Genomic DNA, 22,393 nt, shown 5'->3' with positions numbered 1-22,393 from the left:
TCCTTTCTCATTCTCAGCCTCTAGGATGGGGCTCCCAAGCTCCTCGGAGAAACTGTTAGTGAGGTTTTTGCTTGTTCTCATGCATCCCTGTTTGCTGTGTCCTGGATTTAACCCTCACTGCTTTTGCCCGGGTCAGGAGGTGGTACCACTTTGGGCTGCATGTCTCTGCGGGCATGGGGTATATGCAAACCTCTGTGAAAGGAAGAGCATCCAACCTCAGTCAGTGAGTGGTTTCTACTCTGATCCATGCTCCCAAATCACTGCCCGTAGGAAGAGCTTGAGTGACGTGATATCCCTTTCTGACACCTGTAATTACCTCTGGAGGTTTAGTCGGGTCATTACTTCACACTGGTGCTGGGGAGTGGTGTAATGCTGAGCGATGCTCTCCCAGCTACATTATGCAGGAGGGCAAGTGAGGTGATCATAATTGTTGCTTCAGCCTTTAAAAATCTGTCAAGCCATGAATATTTCATGATCGCTTTGGTTGGCGTGCTGGTACACAAGAAATAAAATATCTGTTATTACCGGGGCAGAGCTGGTCAGGAATTTTCCATCAGAATTGGTTTTTGTCAATAATTACTCAGTCAACAGTGCATTTTCCTGGATTGTGTTTATTTTAGTCAAAATTGTCACTGAAAGATTATCTAAGCATACTCTTTCAGAAGCCAAGGTGCCCTGCTGCATCTCTGCCTTTTCATCTCCTCTATTAAACCAACAGTATTAGGAATTCTTTCTCAAGGCTTGGTTATATGGGAAATGCTGACATTCTTTCACACCAGCTCAGACCAGAAGGGAGGTTTGGATCCTGCAGCTGCAGGGCAAACACCAGCACACAGCTTATCCTACCTGGCTTCTCTGCCAGGGCAGGGCAAAACTGGGGACCAGGGGGTGCAGTCCTGCTGCAGGGAGACTATGAAAGCCCTGTGGTGTGTGCGGCAGTGGCAGAAGCCCCTGCTCATCAAATGCTTTTTCTACCAAGAAGCAAAGCAAGAGCTTCTCAACTGCAGTGCTCCATCAGATAGGCTGTCTCCTGCAAGCAATAGGCTGGAGGCATTTGGAATGAGATTTCCATCAAATGAATCCTTTTCTCTTCCTCTTTGTTATGGATTGCAGGCTCGGGCATTGCTGGCATTTACGGCCTTCAAGGTATATTTTATACCTCCAGCAGACATGCTGGGAAATATACAGAGGTAGCAAATCCTTACTGGATTTCTGTGCTTGTAATAAGAACAGGCAATGATCTGCTGTTTGTTGCAGGAAAACTCATCGGTCTGTGTGTGGTGCAAAGGCTTCAGAAGCCAGTAATCTTTGCATATTTGGGTTGCACTTGGAATGAATAAGTGATAGAAAGCATTTGTCAACAGGTCTGAAAGGGAGCTTGGGAAAGAAGTGGGCAAGCTCTGGAAAGGGATTAACGGTGTTGGCATTTCCCAGGTGGACAAGGGCTGTATTCCTGGGCATTGACAGCGGTTAAGTGTGGTTCTGAGGCTGACCAACACCTGGTACAGCAGGAGCGGGAGGTTCTGGGATTCAAACCCTGGTTGTGTTTCCCATGTGTGGGACAAGACTGGCTCGGTACTTCCAGAGGCCCCAAACTCAGCCTCTGAAATCCTCATAGCTGTGGAACCAGTGTGATTCAGAGGCTTAACGGTGCATCTATAAGGGGTGTGAGGGCACTTTGGAGGAGTGTTAAGAGCTCTGTGAAGCACCAGCTACCCGCAGAGCCCTTCCAGGTGGTCCTCAGAGATGTTTCATGTTTCTGACCCGTCCTCTTTTTTATCCTCCCTATTTCAGAGTTCGCACCTTCCCAAAAGAGTCCCAGCTGGGCCACGACACCGTCCGAGCCCTGATGTACTATGCCCTGAAGGTCTGGAGTGACATTACCCCGCTGAACTTCCACGAAGTGGCCGGTAACAACGCTGACATCCAGATAGACTTCTCCAAGGCAGATCACAATGACGGCTATCCCTTTGACGGGCCTGGCGGGACAGTGGCACACGCTTTCTTCCCCGGAGAGCATCACACGGCAGGAGACACTCATTTTGATGATGATGAGTATTGGACCTTCCGATCATCAGGTAGGGCAGGGTGGGATTGCTGCAGACAAATGCAAGGGCTCCCAGTTTCCTCCTTCTGCTTCACTGCTTAGAGTGGTGTGGCCTCTGCTGTGCCTACACCCTCAGCTTGGGGGTTCCAGCATCTTCTCCTGGTTCCTCCTCAGTGATATGAGAGGGAAACCAGCCTTGCTAGTGAAATCACAAGTTATCACTGAGGGCCTTCAGTGTTACTGGAAGCCTCAATGACATCTCCATGTTTCTCCCTGTCACATAGGCAGTTGCAGAACTCCCCAGTCCCCATGTGCTATGGGACCTGGACGGTTAAAGGTTGGACAGTTAAGGGCTGTTGGAGCTCTTTGAAGGAGACTGTATTCTCTGATTTTAGTGTCTTTTGGGTGGCTTCACTGACACGTACCCTGGTTTCCTATTTTCAAAGCCTACTTATAAGCTGACCTGCCTGGAAAGGGCTCTGTGGTCTGCGGGGAAAAAGCTCCCTGTGAACACTAGTTTTTCCCTGCCATCTCATGTCCATGACCTGACATCAGGGTGGTTACAAGCAGTTTTATTCCTTTTTCTCCTTTTATTCCATCTCACGTGGCTGGAGCCAAGCTTTAATAAGCAGAGTGAGTTCAGAAGCAAGAGCTCCTCAGCTGTGGAGCCATCTGTGGGGATCAGGTCCCCAACCTTTGTGTCAGGCGTGGTTTGACAGAACAGATCCTCTGCAGTCACCAGCTGCTAATGTTCTTGTCACGCCGCCTCCTCCGCCAGCCTCCCCATGGGCTGCTGCTGCCTCAACTTAATGATTTCATTTAGACCTAATTGCTGTATTTCCTGAAGCCAGAGAACACCTTCTCCCTCCCCACCCCTGTGCTCTCTGTGCCCTCCTCAGCCCTGCCGAGTGCTCGTGGGCAGGAGCATCAGCCAGATGTGCTGGAGGAGATCTGAGGTTCAGGGTAAAGGTCTGGACAGGGTGATGCTTGGTTCGTGCCGCTGCATCTGTTTATGGGGAAGGAGAAAAGCAGCAGCTCTGCTCTGCAGACATCCATAGGGGAGGGAAGCTGAGGTCTGGGAGCTCACTGGGGTGGATGCGTTACGTGGTGAAGCAAGGAGTGGTGCTCCTGTTGTAGCTGCTGTAGAAGAGGACCTCATGGGGGAGCAAGCCAGTGGGCCCTGCAGGGAGGATCCCCCCAAGCACCACAGGGGGATGATGCTGACAGCAAGAAAGTAGCCCTCTATTTTGAAGGTCTTGGAACCACCCGAGCTTCATCTTTTATTTATTTTGTTCTCCCCAGTGATTCCGAAATAACAACTTGTAGGGGATATAAAAATATCCCCAAGGTTGTCAGTTTGGCATTAAAATGTCAGAAAGCATATGTCTTGTTCTGCCCTAGTGCCGGGGAAAACAGCTCAGGTTGTAAAATCCTGCCTGTTTACAGACATGTAAATAATAGTCATTATGGAGAAAGCAGAATTCAGCAAAAATATCCCCCTTCAACACCCCAAACCTGATGGGGAGTGCTAAGAACAGTGCAGGATGAGCCATGCCTGCTCCTGTGTGATGTCTCCTTTGGTCCTGACCATGGCTCAGGGAACATGAGGCTCCCCTGAGCTTTGCAGAGACCTTTCCAACCTCCCTGCCTGTTTATTACAATACTTGCAACTGCAGTCTTTGCAAGAGCTGTACTTAAAATCACTGCTGCCCTCTGGTATTGCTCTGCCACAGCAGAAACATTGCTGTGCAGCAATGAGCAGCAATTGGATGGATGCTTGGCTCAGCTGGGTGGTGGGAATGCACTGAGCAGGATGAGTCCCATTCAGCTTCTGGAAGCAGTTCTTCCTGTGCTTTAGCAGCATTGGTGTAGGTTTGGGAGTGGACATTAACTCCCTGATCTGAGTGTCTGAGGCTTTGAGAGTACAGGATGGGTCTGTGCATGCGGTGTGAGGCACTGGGGGCTGAATTGCAGATAAGAAACTTAGGTGCAAAAGAACAGAGAGCCCAGACTGAGAGGGCAAAAGTCATCAAGGGAGGTATCAATGCCCAGTAAATCCCCCTGATGCCCAGTGTGGTGTGTGAGCATCAACGCATCTGCCTACAGGAGCAGAGCCTGGAGCTGCAGCCTCAGCAGCACATGGTGTGGAAGGGGAGAAGGGACAAGTCCTCCAGAAGCAAGCTGGTGGTGGTCACCTTCCCCTCCTGCCTTGTCCCATCAAGGCAGCAGAGGTGAGCGGGGTTGGTGTGTGCCCAGCAGGGACCAGCTCTGTGTTTGCAGGCAGGAGGGCGTTTGATGTGGGTTTGGCTGGCATTGTGAGGCAGGGAGAGCCCCATGGGCACCGCTGGGCACTCACTGCTTACTTGGCACATTATCACAGGCTTTGGAGAGCCTCTGGCTGCCGGCTGCAGCAATGCAGCATCGTGGGGACCATGAGGACCGTGCTGCAGGGTGAGACACGGGAGGAGGCTGCTCTGGCCCGGGCCCTGCAGTGCTGCTCGGTGGGGATGACGGATGGTTGTGCTGAGGTCGCTGTCTCAGACGCTGGTCCAGCTCTTTCTCAGGTGCCATCCGTGACCTGGGAATAGGAGGGGTGATCCCCTTATGTGTGTGGGGCTGAGGACACACTGGGGGCTGATGTCTGCCTTGCTTTCTGTTTTCATACAATACTCTTCAGTCCCCTTTTCCCAACTGGAGAAATATGTCTTTTCCAAACTTCACCTATCTAAAGCTTTTCTTTCCAGTTTATCCAACATCTACTGACACTTTCTCTTACAGCCCACCCAAATCCCCAAAATACAACCAGCATGTAGTGACTTTTACATCAATTTTGTCTTTATTTCCAGACGATCATGGGATGGACCTGTTTGCTGTAGCTGTCCATGAGTTTGGCCATGCCATTGGTTTGACTCACATCTCTGCCATAGAGTCTATCATGAGACCCTACTACCAAGGCCCAGTGGGGGATCCGCTCAAGTATGACCTACCTTATGAGGACAAAGTCCGAATCTGGCAACTGTATGGTAAATCTGTGTCCCTCACCTGGCAATGGCCCATTTCTGCCATGGGGCATGCTGCAATAGCTGTTTTCCAGGGTGAGTGGAGCTGGTGCGAGGACAGTGTTCCCCACTACTTCTTCTTTGTCTTTGCGCATAGGAGTCAGGGAATCTGTGTCCCCCACAGCCAAGCCTGATGTAAGCAAAGCTGACGACCACCCCGTCCTGCCAGAGCTGCCAGAGAACCGCTCCACCGTCCCGTAAGTCAAGTTTGTCTCTTTGCTGCAGAGGACATGTAGCAGTGGAGCTCCATTCGGTGAAGCCTGCTCACTAGGGCTCCACTATTTCCCTCTGGAGCTCTTGCCTCCTGGGAACCACACACACCGAGTGCCCCTTCTTCTCCCATCTGGTTATCCCCTCCATACACTATTGCGTTTTCCAAGCAGTACGTGGCCAGCCAGCCCACAGCTGGAGGACTAAGAGCGAGAACAAGTGACAGTTGCTGCTTAGCTCTTAAGTAATTCTTATCATTCAAGGCATGTCCAGAAATTCTGTAGCATCCTGCAGTGCTCTGCATTTCCCTGAGACTCAGCCTTTTACTCGTGTTAATGGAAATCTGCCCTCATCACCCTCACGTAAACTCCTCCTTGCTGAAACTTTAATCAGTCCCTCTGCAGTACCCTGGGTTGTGCAAGCATAACTTGCTAAATCTCTCCACGGTGAGCAACTCCCTAATGTACCTGTGGGTGTGAATATTGGAACAAGCGGACTGATAGCCTGCCTCCAACGCAGGTTTGCATTGACAAGGGACTGTTTACGCTGAGTGTCATCAAGCAACCAGCGTGCCCTCATGAAGGGATGCTCTAGATCTACTTCATTAATAAACGTTGGAGTTTCCACATTGCTTTACTACCAGGGCAGCAGGAGAGCAAAGAGAAGGGTCACTGAGCAAAAAGGCAGGAGTTCATGGCCACGTATATGTCTGCCAGATACCAGGAATGGCCCAAGTGAGAGCAGCAGAGACGGAGCAGGTCACCTTCACCTCCTGGTCTGCCCCATCTGGGGTGAGACCTTCAGGAAGTCATTTCATCTCTCTGTGTCTCAATGACCCATCTGCAAAGCAGGGATCACAGCACTGAAGCATGAACACCCAGATTAGCCCTAAAGTAATTGAACCAAGAACAATTCAATCTTGAAAAAGTATCCCTGCGCTGCAGTTGCTTTTCTCACCTCAGCACCTTTTTCATCCCATTTTGCCCAGCTTGGTGTGATGCCCACAGTACAGAGGTGCTGAGAACCTGCTCGTGGTGGAGGTGTCCCAGCTGCCAAGGGTTGAAGAAAGGCGATGAGGGCCCTAAGGGACCCTTCTCCTTGAACGTGCTGAATGCTGTTAGCTGTCTTTCTTCCTGGGTAGCTTCCTATGGAGCTTGTCCACAAGGCTCTGTGTGGCCGTGTTTTGACCTAGAAACACGAGAGCATTTCTCCCTGCTGCTGTAGGGGTCTGTCATCTCACACCACTAACAGGAGGAGCACGAAACTTGTTCGTGCCAGCCGCTTCCTCCTGCCCAGTGTGTGACTGGGAGGGAGGATGGGGTTCAGCTCTGTGTCTGTTGCTTTGTGGCTGAAAAGGGTTGTGAAGCTGGTGCTGGCAGCCCAGCACAACTCTTCTATCAGCAAATTAGATTTATGACTCCCTGTCACTCACAGCAGCTTTTCCATGCATGTTCCCAGCATCCTCTCCTTGTCCTCCATCAATCATCATTTCTTACATGGGCTTTGTGGCTCTTTGGGTCCTTCATACTCTGCCTTCCACACCCACCTTGTTAAAAGCAGCTCAGTACCTCGCTGTGACTCGCCAGCTGGCATTCACTGGGTATTCCATGGCACCATCTCTCCTCTGTGTCCCTCTGTTTTGGCTCAGCTGCTTTCTGCTTTGGAGCTCTGTCACCCCTCATTGGCATTTCAGACACTGGAGCAGCAATGTCCCCAGCCGCTGGAGCAAGATGCTGCTTGGCTCTTATCCACCGTGTGTCTTGCTGCCCGGTGCAGCCAGCCAAGCCATGCTGTGCCACCAGGGAGCAGGAAGCCAGCTCAGCCCTCACCAGTCCCTCTAGCTGGTAGATGTAGGATGTGTCCATGCTTGACTCCCACTGATGGTCTCTGGTGGCTCAGGAAGCATCTGCCACAAAGCTGTCTTCAGGCTGAGGGCTGCCCAAGCTTGCCTTGGCAATCCCTGTGCACATGGCTGGGTTTGGCCATGAGCAATGACAGATGGATGCAGCCTGTAGTCTGCTGCTTGGGAGATGTGGTCCATGGGATGGGGGGCATGAGGGAGGAGGAGGCAGACTTTCACTGCCCATCTGGATCATGCTCACCTGGGCATCTCTCCACAGGATCAGGCGGGATGTGCCCAACAGATGCAACACTCACTTCGATGCGGTGGCACAGATCCGGGGAGAGGCTTTCTTCTTCAAAGGTAAGCACACACTGTGGTCTTGGCCCATGTCAGCCTGCGGTGGCATTGCTGTGGTGGCACACACTGCAGAGAGTGTCAGACAGGCTGGGGTGGGTGATAATGATAAACTGGCTCTGGGTATGCAGGCTGCAGTGTCAGCAGACCCAGGGAAGTGTCTCACCACTGATTGCTTCTGGCTCAAACCAAAGGGCTTAGACCTTTAATCTGCCCACTGAGGCTGAGGGTGGGTGATAAGGAAATGTTAATGTCAATGCAAATCAATGCAGATCCAGCCCCTGGTGCAGAAGGAAACCACCTGGCTCGTGCCCTGTCTGTCACAGCGCAGCAGAGGCTCATGGCTGGGGACATGCAATGGCATTGCTGGGGGACCGTCAGAGATCGCAGCTAAATGGGCACTGTGAGGGAGGAGAAGGGATGTGGTAGAGGTATCCAAAGGACCGAGCAGTAAATTGAGCATTTCTTCTATCTAAAAAGGAGAAGGCCATGGAAACTTAAACACAACTTATTTTAAAGTTATAAAAATGGGTGCTCTACCCCAGACCATAATTAACCTGTGGGATCTGTGGCCAAGAGCAACTCGGTTGCACAAGCAGGCTGGGTTCTGGCAGGTGGTTAGGAAGGAGAGACCATTGGGAGCACTGGGCCTGGTCAAGTCCCTGCAGCGTGGTGCCCACAAGGGATGTATGTCCTGACACCAGGGCAGGTGCGTGTTCATGTGCCATGTCCTGGGGTTTAATGCTTCCCTCTGAAGTGGCTGGTAACAGCCCAGCATGTACCATGCCACACTGATCCATCATACTGCTCTGCGCAAGCGAAGGACTACAATCCGATGTATGAACTTTCAAAGTCAAAATCTGGGTAGAACCAAGGATGAGCAGAGCAACAACAGCCCACCACTGCTTTTCTCCATGGATACCTCCAGCTTTCCTTCCTCCCACACTTCACCTTCCCTAATGCTGCTTGCTGAGCATTGCCCAAAGACAACATGCACGTGAGTGTGGAGCCGTCTGGTTCCGTGTCAGCAAACACTTGTGTGTCCCTGCGGTGCCCGGCTGTTGACAAGGATCCCATCGGTGCCTTCTCAGCTGTGCAGAACCCATGGAGGCTGGAGCTTATTTTGCCATCTTTCCAAAATGGAGAAATGCCCACTAGGCACTTCTTTCCATCCCTGGGCACTGTTTGACAACCCCGAAGCCATCCAGCAGGGAAGCAGAAGCATCTTCCCCAAGGATGAAGAGCAGTGTCCAGGCGCATATAACCCATCTGGGTATTACACTGCGAGTCTCATGTTGCAGGCAAGAACAGCAAAAGGGCTCTGGAGAATTCAGTGTCTGTGCCCTTGGGGGAGCATAATAGGGAGGCTGTTCCCCTGTGGCATTTGCTCAGATGCCAGCTCCGAAAAGCCACAGTGAAGAAGGGAAAATAAGAGACAAGAACTGGTGTTTGGGATAAATGGCTGTCTCTGTTTCAGAGGGGGGAAAAAACAGATGAAAAGTAGAGAGAAATCCATCTCAGCATCTATTTTTGGATATATTTATTGTGGGCCAAAATGCAAATGCAAAGAGCACAGTGTCAGTGGGTGCCAGCTGCATGACTGCATCCGGAGTCCAGCATCCTCCATCAGAGCCTCCATCGCTGCCACCAAACCATCCGGGGCACCAAGGAACAGGGATGTTGCCTTTGAGGCAGGATTTTAATGCCCCCCTCCAGTGAAGAGCTCCTTCCACCAATGGGCATCTTGTTTTGAGCTGGTCTGGATGGTTCCCTAGCTGGAGAGCCGCATCCCCCATCACACAGGCACTGGGACCAGAGCTCCCCAGGGCTCCTAGGCCTGTACTGAAGGAACAGTGGGTTGGAAATGCTGCTTGTTTTGATTTAGGTGCCGTGCTACAGACTCCTGAAGTTTTTAATACGACTTTGGCCTCTGTGTGTGTCTGCACAGTGTGTGCAGCAGTCTTGCCAGAAGCAGCCAAAGTCTAGAGAGCATCATACACAGCTGGGATCAAAATCACCTGGTATTAAAGCAAGCAATTGCTTCATCCCTTCATCTGTATAAAATGAGACGCCTGGGACTGCAGGACTTCACACCTGGCTTTCATCCTGCTCCGTTTTCCAGCTCAGACAGTGGCTTTAAACCAAGTTTTTGAAACAAGCATGGGGTGGGGATTATTGTTTGTGTGTTATTATTATACTTCTGCATGCTAATGGGCAGCAATTCCCCATGGCTCTGGCTTTGGCTGATGATCACCCAGCACTCCGGCAAGCAGCTTGGCTGTGACAAAGCACGAGCACAGGCAGACTGGGGCTGTTGCATTCCGAATTCCTTGCTACTCGCTCTGTTTCTTTGCTGATAGCTTACCAAAAACCCAACCAACCCAACCACCAGCCCAAGCTGTGCCTGACTTTGAGGGTAGATTTAATGCGTGCTTGCCGCAGCTGCACACCCAGTGCTTGCAAAGGGTTGTAATGTCAAGAGCACTGGGGCTTCCCTCCTTGTCTCAGAGGAGCCCAGGCCACTCCGAAGTTCAGTGTTTGCTAAAGAAGGAATTATGTTGAGCTGTATTTCCTGTTAAAAAGTGAAGATCTGTCTTTGGTGCCTCGCTACTTAGAGATGCAGAGATCATCTCTATTTAAATACATGTATTTCCGTCGATACACAATGACCACCACATTTGAATCCTTTTTTCTTTTACATTCTTCAAAAGAATCTGTAATTACAGCAATTCCTACCATGTATTATTCATTGGTGTGCTTTGGTCACAGCAAATATGCAGACTGGAGCAGAAGAACAGGACTATGATATAAATCCTTATAATTAGAATAAAAGCTGCCTCTCTGCAGATGTTGAAGTGCTGAAGTTTTGCCTCCTGCATTATTAGGCTAAAATCCAATTTCCATAATACTTTAAAAGATGGTGTCACAATCTGCTGGCTCTGGAGGAAGGGCTGAGTGTCATGAATACAAATCTGAAGAGGCATCTTGGGTTTCTGTTGCTTATCCCCCCGTGGGAATCCATGTGAGAGCAGGCGTAAATAACATGCAGTGATTTCTAACAGGCACTAACAAATATGAGACAAAGTTGAGAGCTGCCGTTTGGACATGTTGCTCCAGCTCGGAACTCACTGTGTGGAGCTCTCTGGGGAGAACACAGCACAAGGGATGTTGCACAAACTGAGGCTGTGTAGCCCAGAGACACTGCAGAGAGCTGGGGTTTGGGTTGCCCCTAAAAATCCATCAGACCCCTCAGGAAATCCCACACAAGGCTCCTTTAACAGGAATACGTTTGGCATCCTTCCCACAGAGAACCAGCCTGTTTCTTTTTCCATTACCCAGAATAGTCCAGAAATACCCCAACTCAAACTGTTTTCAGGCTGGGGTAATGGTGCTGCAGGTGCTGGAAGTGTGTCTGCTTACCACCAGTACATTCAGCTCTGTAGGAGCCTTCTACTTATCCTGCACCTCTAGATGGTACCGAACTCCTCAACTGTGCCTCTTTTCCCACCTCAACCCCTTCCAGTTTTATTACTGTAGCTTAGAACCACAGAATAGTTAGGGTTGGAAATGACCTCAGGATCATCCAGTTCCAACCCCCCTGCCATGGGCAGGGACACCTCACACTAAACCATCTCACCCAAGGCTCTGCCCAACGTGGCCTTGAACACCACCAGCTTCCTCCTCCTCTGTTTTCTTTCTCCCTTTCTTCATTAAAGAAAAAGCCTCTGATATTTCCATGTTTTACCATGACCTCATACACCTTTCTAAGCGTGAAAGCAGGGATGGAGGGATGAAAGGCTCCTCTCACCTTGCTCCGGTTCAACAGTGCAGTTTCACACCACGGGCAGCAGGATAACCACTCCAGTGCCATGCCCAGAGGATTATTTTGATCCCCCCAAGGGGATTTCTTCTAATGGCTGCCAGAAATAGGAAGCAGGAGCAGGTGCTGCTGGAAAGCAGGATGTGCCTCTAATTCACAGCTCCCATCTCACGCGCTTTGCTTTCGGCTGCTGCCACGTGCCCAGCGCCCATCCCTGCCGGGGACGGTGGGTTGCGGTGTGGTTCAGTAATGTCCAGTCTGTCCCTCCAGGCAAGTACTTCTGGAGACTGACTCGCAATAAGCACTTGGTCTCCCTCCAGCCGGCTCAGATCCACCGTTTCTGGCGGGGCTTGCCTCTCAACCTGGACAGCCTGGACGCGGTCTATGAGAGAACCAGCGACCACAAGATCGTCTTCTTCAAAGGTGAGACCAAATGGAGGTAACATGTGTGTCTCCCCAGCGTAGAGCCCAGTGCTGAGGCACCTTGGTAGTGTTTTGACTCCTTCTGGAGGCAGGAGACACCTGTAGCAGTCTTTGAACATCTCCCAGGGCAGGTCCAAGACCTGTTGTGTATGAGCAGGGCCAGAAGAAAACAGCCCATAGGGAGGGCAGGCAAAAAGTAGCACTCATGTTCCCTAGAAAATTTGTCATTTAAGACAAAGTTCAGGCACACCTAACTGAACTCAGCTTTCCAAGAACGGAATAAAAGTAGGAATCACCCATGCACGCACTCCACAGGCTTTAAGTTCCCTCTTTGGCCCCTTCTCTCTTTAGTACTTGCTGCCGGGAAGAGAAGCAGCAGCAGAGGGGACAAAAATGAAACCTGAAGAGCTTGGGTTTGCTGATTCTATTTCTGTTGCTTTTTCTTTCCCTTAAAATAAGTGGCATAATCCTCACCTGTTACCCACAGCTAAGTTGCTTTCTGAAGAGCTGGAGGAAAGAGATTTGCCCTTGTTTCCTATACACACGTCCAAGTCCCCACAAACCATCTGCCCATGCTGGTTCGATGTTACCCACATGATGAATGTCACTCAAGCCCCCAGCTCTTGTTTTGGGCAGGTTGTGCACATGAAGAGCTAAACACATCCCAGCCTTTGTGCTCCCCAGCTGGAACCTGCTTTTGTCCCTGACTGTCGTGCTCCAAGCATGGGGCAATTATCGGTTGCAGAAATGATGAACCCAGTGCTTTTAAAAGCAATAATTTGGTTTCGATTCCTGCAGCAACGCTAAAGGAATGGCTAACCCTGTGCGAGGCTCTGTGCTCACAGAAGTGTTTCTAAGCCAAGCCAAAGCCAAAGCCCTTCCATGCACTGAGCATCACAGAGCAGCGCCAAGCGCTGCATCTTCCCAAGGGACAGCGCGCAACAGGCTCTGCTGCACGTTTCCAGCTGCCTCGGGCAGCACACCCTGCTCTGCCTTCCCATTAATCCAAGGGAATGGGGCCAGCTGGAGCCTGGCAGCCCTTGTGCCTGCCACTACACCCTCAGCCTGGCCTGTGCACCATAGCAGCACTCACTCCCTTCCTTCCCCTCTCTCCATGCTAGGGACAGACAGATCTCAGCTGTGAGGCCAGATTACGGCTGTGCCACAGCTGGAGGCTTGCAAGGCACAGCACTGCGTGGTCACACATGATGTGTGACCATGCATAGGTTTGTCTGCCTAGCCCCAAAGATTCAACTCACGATGTTATTTCCAGCTATAAAATACTGTCTCACTCTCTCCAGCGCTGTGTCCCTGGACACAAACCAAAGCACACAGATTACCCTGGCCTCTAAGGTCCTGCTGCTGATACATGGGTGTGTACTTAAGTGCCTCTTCAGATTTCCTAGAAAACCAAGAGAGGAAAAAACCTGGTCTTTAAAATAGGCTGTGTAATACCTAAAAGGTTCCTAAAAATGCACTGTACAAACAGAAGGACTGTCCCAGTGGTTAGAGGATTATGTAGGAATTAAGAGAATCATAGAATCACAGAATAGTTAGGGTTGGAAAGGACCTTAAGATCATCCAGTTCCAACCCCCCTGCCATGGGCAGGGACACCTCGCTCTAAACCATATCACCCAAGGCCTCGTCCAACCTGGCCTTGAACACTGCCAGGGATGGAGCATTCACAACCTCCCTGGGCAACCCATTCCAGTGCCTCACCGCCCTAACAGGAAAGAATTTCCTCCTTATATCCAATCTAAACTTCTCCTGTTTAAGTTTTAACCCATTACCCCTTGTCCTGTCACTACAGTTCCTAATGAAGAGTCCATCTCCAGCATCCCTATAGGCCCCCTAAGAGGTCTGGGTTCACTTTCTTGTTCTGCCACAGAGCAGGAGCCAGTGATGCTGTGCTTCATTTTCATCAGGGGGAAAATAACCCATACTGACAGTTCTCTCCTGCCTAGGGTAGCGCTGATGTAGGGTCCCTGTGTAGGACACCTAAAGAGCAATGAGCTGCTCAGATGGGATTTGTTGGCCCCTGTGTATCTTCCTTACATCCCTTAAACCCCATAGGTTCTTCAGCATGGCTGGCTCTAAAAGGAGTGGTGATTTCTTTTCCAAAGCGGGACTACACTTTGCTTCTCAGGAGTCAAATAGCAGACAGAAAGCACCCCATCTGCCTACTAAAGCTGCATGTAACTTCCTGTTCCTTGCAGCTGGATATCAGGCAGGGGCAGAAAACCTAATGCCACCACCTGCAGCCATTCAGGAGGGAAGGGGGGCTATGCCTGACTCAAAAAAGGCAACTATCTATTCATAGATCTAGGTTCTGCACCATCCCCATCCTTAAAGGCTAAAGAGCTCAGTGCTGAGGATTGTCACGGTGGCAGACAACGAAACATCAGCTTGTCTGTGGGGTAATGATGGTTTCAGCTGTGAAAGTGATTTTGCTCTGTGCTTCTTTCCTTTAACAGGAGACAGATACTGGGTCTTCAAAGACAATAACGTGGAGGAAGGGTACCCACGGCCCATCTCGGACTTTGGCCTGCCACTGGGGGGAATCGACGCTGCTTTCTCCTGGGCCCACAATGACAAGACGTACTTCTTTAAGGACAACCTTTACTGGCGTTACGATGACCACGAGCGGAGGATGGATCCTGGGTACCCTTCAGAGACCATGCTGTGGAAGGGAATACCAAGCCCTTTAGATGATGCCATGAGGTGGTCAGATGGTGAGTCCATATGCTGGTCCAGAAAACAACAAGAAATAAGCAATCAGTGCTTCATTTGCGCCTGAGCTATAGCCCCTTCTGACATAAACTGCTAAGCCCCAGATGGGATGACAGCTCCTGGTGTCTGAAAGCTGAAGGGGAGGTAGGCTTCTAGCCAGAGCTCCCTGCATGCTCGCTAAAAAGACTCTGTAATTTCAAGCAGACAACAGAAATATCTTGGGGGCCTAATAAATTGATTTCATTAAAAGCACACAGTTGATGTTGTTTTGCAGCGGTTTTTATCCTAATATGTGCTGATTTGCTCCTCACTGAATTTGTTGTCATTGGATTTTTAGCCAGATATATGAGGATGTGAACAGAAAGTATTTTTAAGGGAGATCTTTTCCCCAGAGTTACAACTTATTTTGCAGGGATGAGATTTCTCAGTGGTTTCCTCCCCTTAAAAAGACCACAAGTGGCCCCTGATGGCCTCTGAGAGATGTGTGGTGTGTGCAGCTGTGGATTTACCAGAGCTTTTACCCTGCATACCCTCATACCAGGGGGATGCAAGTGTTCTAGGACCCACCACAGAAGAGGCAACACATGACCCATTTGTGTGGTGGCTCCTGAATGGTGTGAGAGGTCCTGGCTGAGCACAGCATCGTCTTTTTGAGCATCCCACCAGCAGCCGCTGTGCTCTGCAGTGAGCGAGGGTATTGGCAACAAGCAGCAGCATTGCATGTGCCTCTCATACAGGGCGTGGGAGTGCTCTGAGTGCTCCACTGGGAAAGCGCCCATCACGCTCACCTTGCCTTTGGGCTTTGGTCTCTTTGCAGGTGCAAGTTACTTCTTCAGGGGCAAGGAGTACTGGAAAGTGCTGGACAGTGACCTGGAGGCGCAGCCTGGTTACCCGCAGTCCATCGCCAGAGACTGGCTGGTGTGCAGCGACATGCAGTCCGACTGGCCCGAAGCGGCCGGGAGCACGAGGACTGGGGCACGCTCCAAGCCGGGGCAGCACGATGAGAGCCGCTCCGAGAAGGGCTCCGAGGTGTGCTCCTGCACCTCGGCATCCCCATCCCTCCGCGCGAGCCCTGCGCTCGGACTGGCAGCCAGCCTCCTGCTGACCAGCGCATGGACAGCAACGCTGCTGCGTCCAGCCCTATGACGTCTCATCCCGCACAGACAACACCATGGTGCTTGGGGAGGGGAGGGTGACATGATCCCCTGATGCTAACTGTTGCAAGCAAAACAAACATTCCTAGGAACTTGCCAATGAAGGGTTTGAATTCTCCATGAGAAATGGACAGTGGTTTTTTTGTTTTGTTTTGGGTTTTTTTTTTTGTCTTAATTTTAGTTTAAAGGTCTAATAACAGACTGTGAGTTCTGCACCTTCTTATTCCCCATCCAGTTGAAGATGAGGGCAGCCTAACGTTGAATTTAGAAATGTTCCATAAAGATGTGCTGCTTTGGATGTTTAAACACGGCGAAGGAGGGAGGGGAGAGCTACTGTGATTGAATGGGAACAGAGGAGATGCTGCTGAGACAGATGGCAACATCCTGGAGGAAAGGCAGCAAGGCCATAGGCGAGAGGTAGTAGTTATGCATCCTATTGGATGTACTAGCTAGGAAGAAACTTTGACTCCACTAAGATTAACTGCAAGGTGATGATTTAATGTCAAACCCATTGTGGTCACTGATGTCTCGGTAACCTATATCAGTTTCTACCGGTCAGAAACACCTTTGCCTTTCAGAAGGCACTGCAGCTTATCTTTGTACCTGAGTCATTTGAATCTAGCAGTTTCTCTAATAAACCTTGGCTGCCTACACAGAGATCTCCCAGTCCTCTGCCAGACCAAGCCTGCCATCTGCAGTAAGCACTGACGACTGAGGCTGGGGAGCAGCCTTGTGCAGCCAAATGAGATGCGATTACACCCATCACCCCTGCCTAATCCTCACACATGAACTCCTGCTCTTGGAGCTCCTGTTTCAGGCTGGTTTATGTTTTGGGAGGGATCAAGATGTATTGCATTCATTTGTGACTCTGTCAACCTAGCTGCTCTGTGGAGGATGGGCTGGGGCAGGGAGGGATGCTGAATAGTCAGCATCAGACTCTTCTTGATGCCTCTGCCAGGAGTTTGGGGCCACAGAAGCAAGGTCAAGCACTGCATTAGGATGTTCGTGGTGGGGTTTTTTCCTAATCCATTTTCTGCAGTACATTTTGGGCATCTGAGAGTCCTTGAAAACGGTGAGAGAGAGCCTGTGCTAGGAACTGCATGTGATGGAGATGTCAGGAAGGCCAGGGTCCTGCAGGCTGGTGTTGTCAAGGAACCGGAGGAGGCAAACGAGCAGCAGCAGCTGGGACACACTGTTCCCTGCCCTGCTTCTATAAAGCTCCTACAGAGGTGCCTCTGGCTGCCTCTGCCAGGGCCAGCTCTTTGGAGAGATCCATCAGGAGGCAGGAAGCCACAGGCAGCGAGTGTCACTGTGGGACCCAAGGCTGCTCCACTGGCCCTGGTGCCAGAGCCCTCTGTGGCACAGCAGGAAAAGCAGAAGTGCCTCCTGATAGAGAACAGGGGTCACTTTGAGTTTTCCTCTCTGCTGTTTGCAATAGTCCCAGTCATTCACAGGGTGCTGCTGTTTTCAGGTTGATGGCTACAGGGTGATGTTGGGCATGAGTCAATGGAAACCTCCCATTAAACCATTTAATATCCTTTAAAAAGAATACAAACCAGGAATCCTCAACACATAGCAGCTCTCACTGCTGAGTGAAGCTGCCTCTGGTATTTCCATTGCATTGGTCTTGCTCTGCCCAAAGCCATTCCCCATTCCACCTCTTGCCATTGTGAGAGATGGGTTTTCCTTCGGTTCACATCACTTTTCTTCCTCTCCCCTCTCAAGCCAAGAGGACACAGCTTTTAGTCCTTGCTGGGGTGACACTGCATGAATGTCAGCATATGACAGATTCCTCTTGGGAATGAAGCCAGGTAGGAGCACAGCATCTTGGGGAAGACAGCCTCTCTCTCTTTCTGGTCTTAGTTCACAAAAGAACTACCCAGAAGCTGCACCCGAAGGATGCACTGCTTCCACATCTTTCCAGCCCAACCAAGGAGCCTGCTGTGACAAGGACCAGTGGCCCTGCAGCTATGCTGATGTGGTCCCAGTGGTGCTGGGCTCTGCACTAACAGGGATGTCAAGTTATATTCAGTTTATCTAACATGGGGGACTGTGATTTATAAATCAAGCCTGTGGAAAGGCTTTCAATATGCTCTTCTCTACTTCTAATTATGCATTTGGATGATCAGAAATGGATCAAGAATCAGGGCTCTGCAGTTGCTGGACAACCCTTGGGGAGGATGGAGGAACACTGCAGTCTCTTCATGGCATGTGGCTTGCTCCTCCATTCCCTCAGCTGCTGGTGAAGCCACCCTGCAGTTGCCATCAGCTCTGGATGCAGCCACAGGAGGCTCGAGCTCCCCCACGATGGAAATAGGATCTGAAGCCATTTCCTATCAAGGTCACTGGTTCAGTGCAGGGCTGAGGGGGTCGGCTGGGCTGGAACATCAGGAGCAGATGTCCACAGCACAAAGACACTGCTATAGCAAGCATGCTGGTGCTCTGGGTGCTGCATCATCTCCCATAGGGACACAGCAGTTCCACGTGGATGAAGCAGTGCAGATCCTCTAATGAAAGGGGTTTGTGCTTTGCAGCCCAAAGCAGAGAAAACCTTGTGCCCAGGAGTGTGTGGGGCTCTGTGGCACCCAAAGGGCATCCCTACAGTACTTCTGTAGCCACCCCTCCACGGTGTATTCCGACATTCCCCGGCCATTTGCAGATGGCTCATAGGGTGGAGGGAATAGGTGCAGATCACAGCCTGCCCCTGCTACCTGGGGAGCTCTCTTGGTTTCCCCCTGAAGCCAGGCTCACCGCCGGTTCCTGTGGCCCTGGGGACGATGGGCACTGTCTCTGGGTGGCCCTGGTGTGGATGCGGAGCCCTCTCCGGGGCCAGCGGCAGCGCGGGCATCCCCAGGGCGGCCGCAGGAGGACAGCAGAGACAGCGCCGGCAGCGCTGCAGCCGCGGAGCTGCGAGCGGCTTGGAGATACGGGTGTAGCACGGAGGCGGTCTCTGCACTCCAGAACGTTGGTGCTGCCCTGCTGCCGGGCTCCATGGCAGCGTCCCTGTGCCTGGACCCCTCCGCTCCTGCCCACCTCCACCCTGCGAGGTGACAACCTGAGCATCACAGGGCTCATTGCTCAGGCCGGGTATTTTCTGATTATTTAAACACTCAGAGACTTTTGTGAGGTCATTTCAGAGTGGAAACACTTCTCGTATGGAGCAGGAGGGGTGGCCATCTGAACACCGGAGTATTTAAAGCTGAAAACCTGAGTTTATGGCAGCTATGCTTATTGGGGCGGGCTCCAGGGTGCCAGTCAAGGTGTTTCCTGGCCCTCACTGTCCCCATCCCCAGGCTCAGCCAGCACCTGAGGCCTTTCCTAGTTTAATACCATGAGGAAAAGCAGGAGGAAAATTTAAAACAGCAGTTTTCAAAGGACGAAGCCACAGCAACGCCTGGATTTAATCATGTCATCTCAGACAGGACCTGGGATCAACCTGAGAAGCACAATGAGGTTATTGAGAAGAGACCCGTCTTTACACACTGTTTCAAATCATACAACAGGCTTGTGTGCTGTAAAAGGTCCCTGCCTCCTATAGCTCCCTTATAGCTGAGGAGACTTAGCCCTTACTCCAGGAGGCTGTTCTAAACTGGGACTTCCTGCTTTGTAAGGAATGCCTTTACCTTCTCAGCCCCTATTAATCAGAGAACATCCTTGCACATCTGTGGTCCAGGAAAGCAGGTGGTGGGGATCAGCCCCACAGCTCAGGTGGAGCAGCTCTGGATGATGCCCTATATCAGCACAAGGGTAGGGGCTCCTAAGCCTTTCTTGCCTTGTAACTCTTGCAGATGGAGCTGTCTTGCTTCTCAGATGGCAGCCTGGGAGAGGACACATACCAGAGCTGCTCTGCCACCCTGCTTTTTCCATGCCCTCTGCCAGGTGGGTGTCATGTATGAACCAGGGCTGAGCCTGGTGCTGCTGTAAGCAGCAGAAGCAATCCCAAGGAATGTTTTGTCCTGGGGAAGGGGGCTTGTCCTGGCTCTCCATGTCCCAGGGATTCCTGGTAAGCTCAGGGCTGTGCATTGCTTACTTGCTGTTGAAATTTCCAGACAGGGGGAGTTGCCTGGCCCTGTGGGGCTAAAATAGGCTGGCAAGGGGTATTGGACAGCCACAACCAGGGGCTATGTGGCTGAGTAACTGTCTGTAAGAAGACCAGCTCGGGCTAAGAATAGAAGAGGGTATTAAAGTTGGATGGCATGGGAAGGATTTCTGCAGGCATGTGCTAGGCCTGTTGGTGGGGAAGCAGCGGGGCTGTCTCTGGATCACAGTGCAAGGGATTACTGACCTTGTGGCACTTGCAAAACTGCTGTAAGAACTGCCCAAGCAGGTCCCTGTCCTTCACTTGGATTTCTGGCCTCTTGTTTAAAAAGAATGAATCCCAGAGCTCTTGGACAATGTGATCCTGTATGCACCAGGTTGCTGGTTTGGTGGGCTTATTTTCAATGGTATGGAAGGATCTGGGGCTTGGGTTTTGTCTGGGTTTCTTAAGGGCTTTGAGCTTGACTGTACACCCAAAACAGTCAATAAAGTGAGACCCAGGCCTGGCTTTTGCTTTGAGCATTTGTGGCTTGTCAGGGGAAGAGCTGCATCGACAACAGGGTCACTTTGTTAGGTGAGGACGAGGCTTCAGAAGCTTCCCAAGGAAATGCATCGAGATTTACGGGTTGTGCTGCTTGGGTTCTGGCAGCTCATCTTTGGGCTTCATGTGAGGAAAGGCACATCCTGGGGAGAGGCCTTCTCGCCCCATATCTGACAAGTTGAACCCAGCTAATGTGTTGTGCAGCTGGAAACTGGGAGCAAGAGGATCCTCTTGCTCTAGATCAGATATTTGGCCTGTTCTCCTCTGTCAGAACAAGAGGAGGGTTTGGGGGGAAGCATAGGTGATGATTGTGGAAGCCTGTTTGTATGCAATCCCTTCACTAAATATCAAAGGGTGCAAATGCCCTATTTTGCTTCCCATCTCATCTGTGCAATAGAAAGAGCCAAATACTCCCTGTGGAGTAGGGCAGGGAGCTTGGTGGTTACAGGGAAACTAAGTGACAGTGTCTCCTTCCTCTTCCCAGCCTGGGAAATTGATGGTTCTTCTGCATCTAATGCTAGGTTTGTCTGGGGAATAGAAAATTATGGTGTTGGGTGGTCTCCATGTGCCAATTATCCATCATCATCGTACAGCACCATGGCCATTTCCCATCCACTGCTCCTGGGGACTCACCCTGCTGCTCCATGTTTACTTGGATGTCAGCTACGCACTGCGTGCATCAGCTCCTGCGTGTCAGCAAGGAGGCAGTGCTGTGGGATGGGTTTCCTTGTTTCCAAAGCTGCCAGGTAAAGGAGTAACTGTGCCAACGCGGGCTTGTTGTGACCAAACTCCTGCCTTGAAGCCCTGCCTGTGAGCAGAGCTCACAGGGAGGGGTTCCATACAAGCCATGGGAACTCTTTGCCCCATTTAGTTGTATTGCTGTGCTTGAATTTATGTGAAATGTCACTGCTAATGCTCAGCTTGGGTTCTGCACTGCTCTGATTTCCTGAGCATGCAGAAGCAAAGGGATCAGTTTTACAGCAATTATCTGCTTTCACCCTCCCTTTTTCTGCTGCTGCGTTCCTGATGAAGTTCTCCTTCCTTATTGCAAGAATGAGCAGGTCTGGCTGACTGATGGTCTGGAATTGGTGGTCTCTTAGGGAATCAGACCCTGGAGCTCTGCAGCCATCAGTGGTTAGAGAACTTCTCATGTCTCTGTATAATGGATGACCACCACTCATTAAAGCATAGCATGACCTCAGCCAAGGGCCAGGAGGATCAGAAATACCACATCATACTTGGTGAATCTGATAGCCTGACCTAGGGATATGAAAGTAGGAGAAAGTGGGACGGGAGTGACCTGGGAACACGTATGGAATGGAGATTGTGTGATGGAATTTCACATCTGTCTGTGGTGCTGCTGCTTTAAAACATCTGTGCAAATGTGTCTGCTGGGCAGCAGCAGAGCTCCCAGGCTGCAATGAATATGTATGTAGAAGGCTATGTAAAAGAGTGGAGCAATTTGGCAGCTTGCAGCAGGTCTCATCTATAAACAGGACGTGGATCCTCTCCTAGTCTCATAAAAAGCACAATGCCTCGTGTAGGCTGCTGAATCTTCTACTGAAAGAGAGGGAGCTGACTCATCAGGAATGCAACTCCTTCATCTGTTGGCTCTGGAAGGCTTTTATTATCATGTACAAACAAGTGAGATCAGAAACCCCCTAAGTAAAAGCCATGCTCAGGTGAGTAGAGCTTTGCAGGGCCAATGGTAATCCCACTGTGCAAAGCACATGCCAAACACTTGAACCTCTTGCATTTATAGGAATGAAGTCATGTCCCTACTGGCCTCCATCTCCTTCAGGGGTACCAAAGGGCCCTAACTCTCAGAGCTCTCCTCCCTGTGAGCCTGCCAGGGAGCAAGTCTGTGGCTGCCCTAGGGAGCCAGGCTCTAAATAGTTCCATTCTGGCAGCATGAGGTAGTGGAGCCCCATTGTTATTCTTAACCCTTGGGTCAAGTAAGGTAGCAGTGATGTAATGGAAGAACTTCACTCTGCATGCTGTCCCAGCGGCTCTGAAGTGTCATCAATCAGCTGCCCCACTGTGATCTGCACCGGGACTTGTGTCGTTCTGTTTGCTGCAAAGAGGGATGGCCCCAGTGCCCCCCTTGCACTGGCATAAGCTGTTTCCCATTAGCAACATGAAAAGCTCTTCTCTGTGCTGTCAAAGGCAATCT

General features: G+C 50.9%; 1 protein-coding gene across 3 annotated transcripts in view; it reads left to right on the top strand.

Annotated features, from left to right (window-relative positions):
- Nucleotides 1-16,294, top strand: part of MMP17 (matrix metallopeptidase 17) — a 60,541-nt gene extending 44,247 nt beyond the window's left edge. For all 3 annotated transcript variants that reach the window (XM_061355359.1, XM_061355361.1, XM_061355360.1), the window contains exons 4-10: nucleotides 1,795-2,078; nucleotides 4,894-5,070; nucleotides 5,204-5,303; nucleotides 7,437-7,519; nucleotides 11,604-11,756; nucleotides 14,232-14,489; nucleotides 15,305-16,294. In XM_061355359.1, coding sequence (XP_061211343.1) covers nucleotides 1,795-2,078; nucleotides 4,894-5,070; nucleotides 5,204-5,303; nucleotides 7,437-7,519; nucleotides 11,604-11,756; nucleotides 14,232-14,489; nucleotides 15,305-15,633 — 1,384 coding nt within the window. In that variant the 3' untranslated portion in view covers nucleotides 15,634-16,294. The remainder of the gene's footprint in view (nucleotides 1-1,794; nucleotides 2,079-4,893; nucleotides 5,071-5,203; nucleotides 5,304-7,436; nucleotides 7,520-11,603; nucleotides 11,757-14,231; nucleotides 14,490-15,304) is intronic.
- The last annotated feature ends 6,099 nt before the right edge of the window (nucleotides 16,295-22,393 follow it).

Source organism: Neopsephotus bourkii, unplaced genomic scaffold (assembly GCF_033783945.1).
Source record: "Neopsephotus bourkii isolate Nb327-2 ecotype Australia unplaced genomic scaffold, CSIRO-AGI_Nbou_v1 NB_795, whole genome shotgun sequence".
Classification (NCBI taxonomy): Eukaryota; Metazoa; Chordata; class Aves; order Psittaciformes; family Psittacidae; genus Neopsephotus; species Neopsephotus bourkii.
The sequence above is the reverse complement of the archived record's forward strand: the minus strand, read 5'-3'. Positions and strand labels throughout refer to the sequence as shown.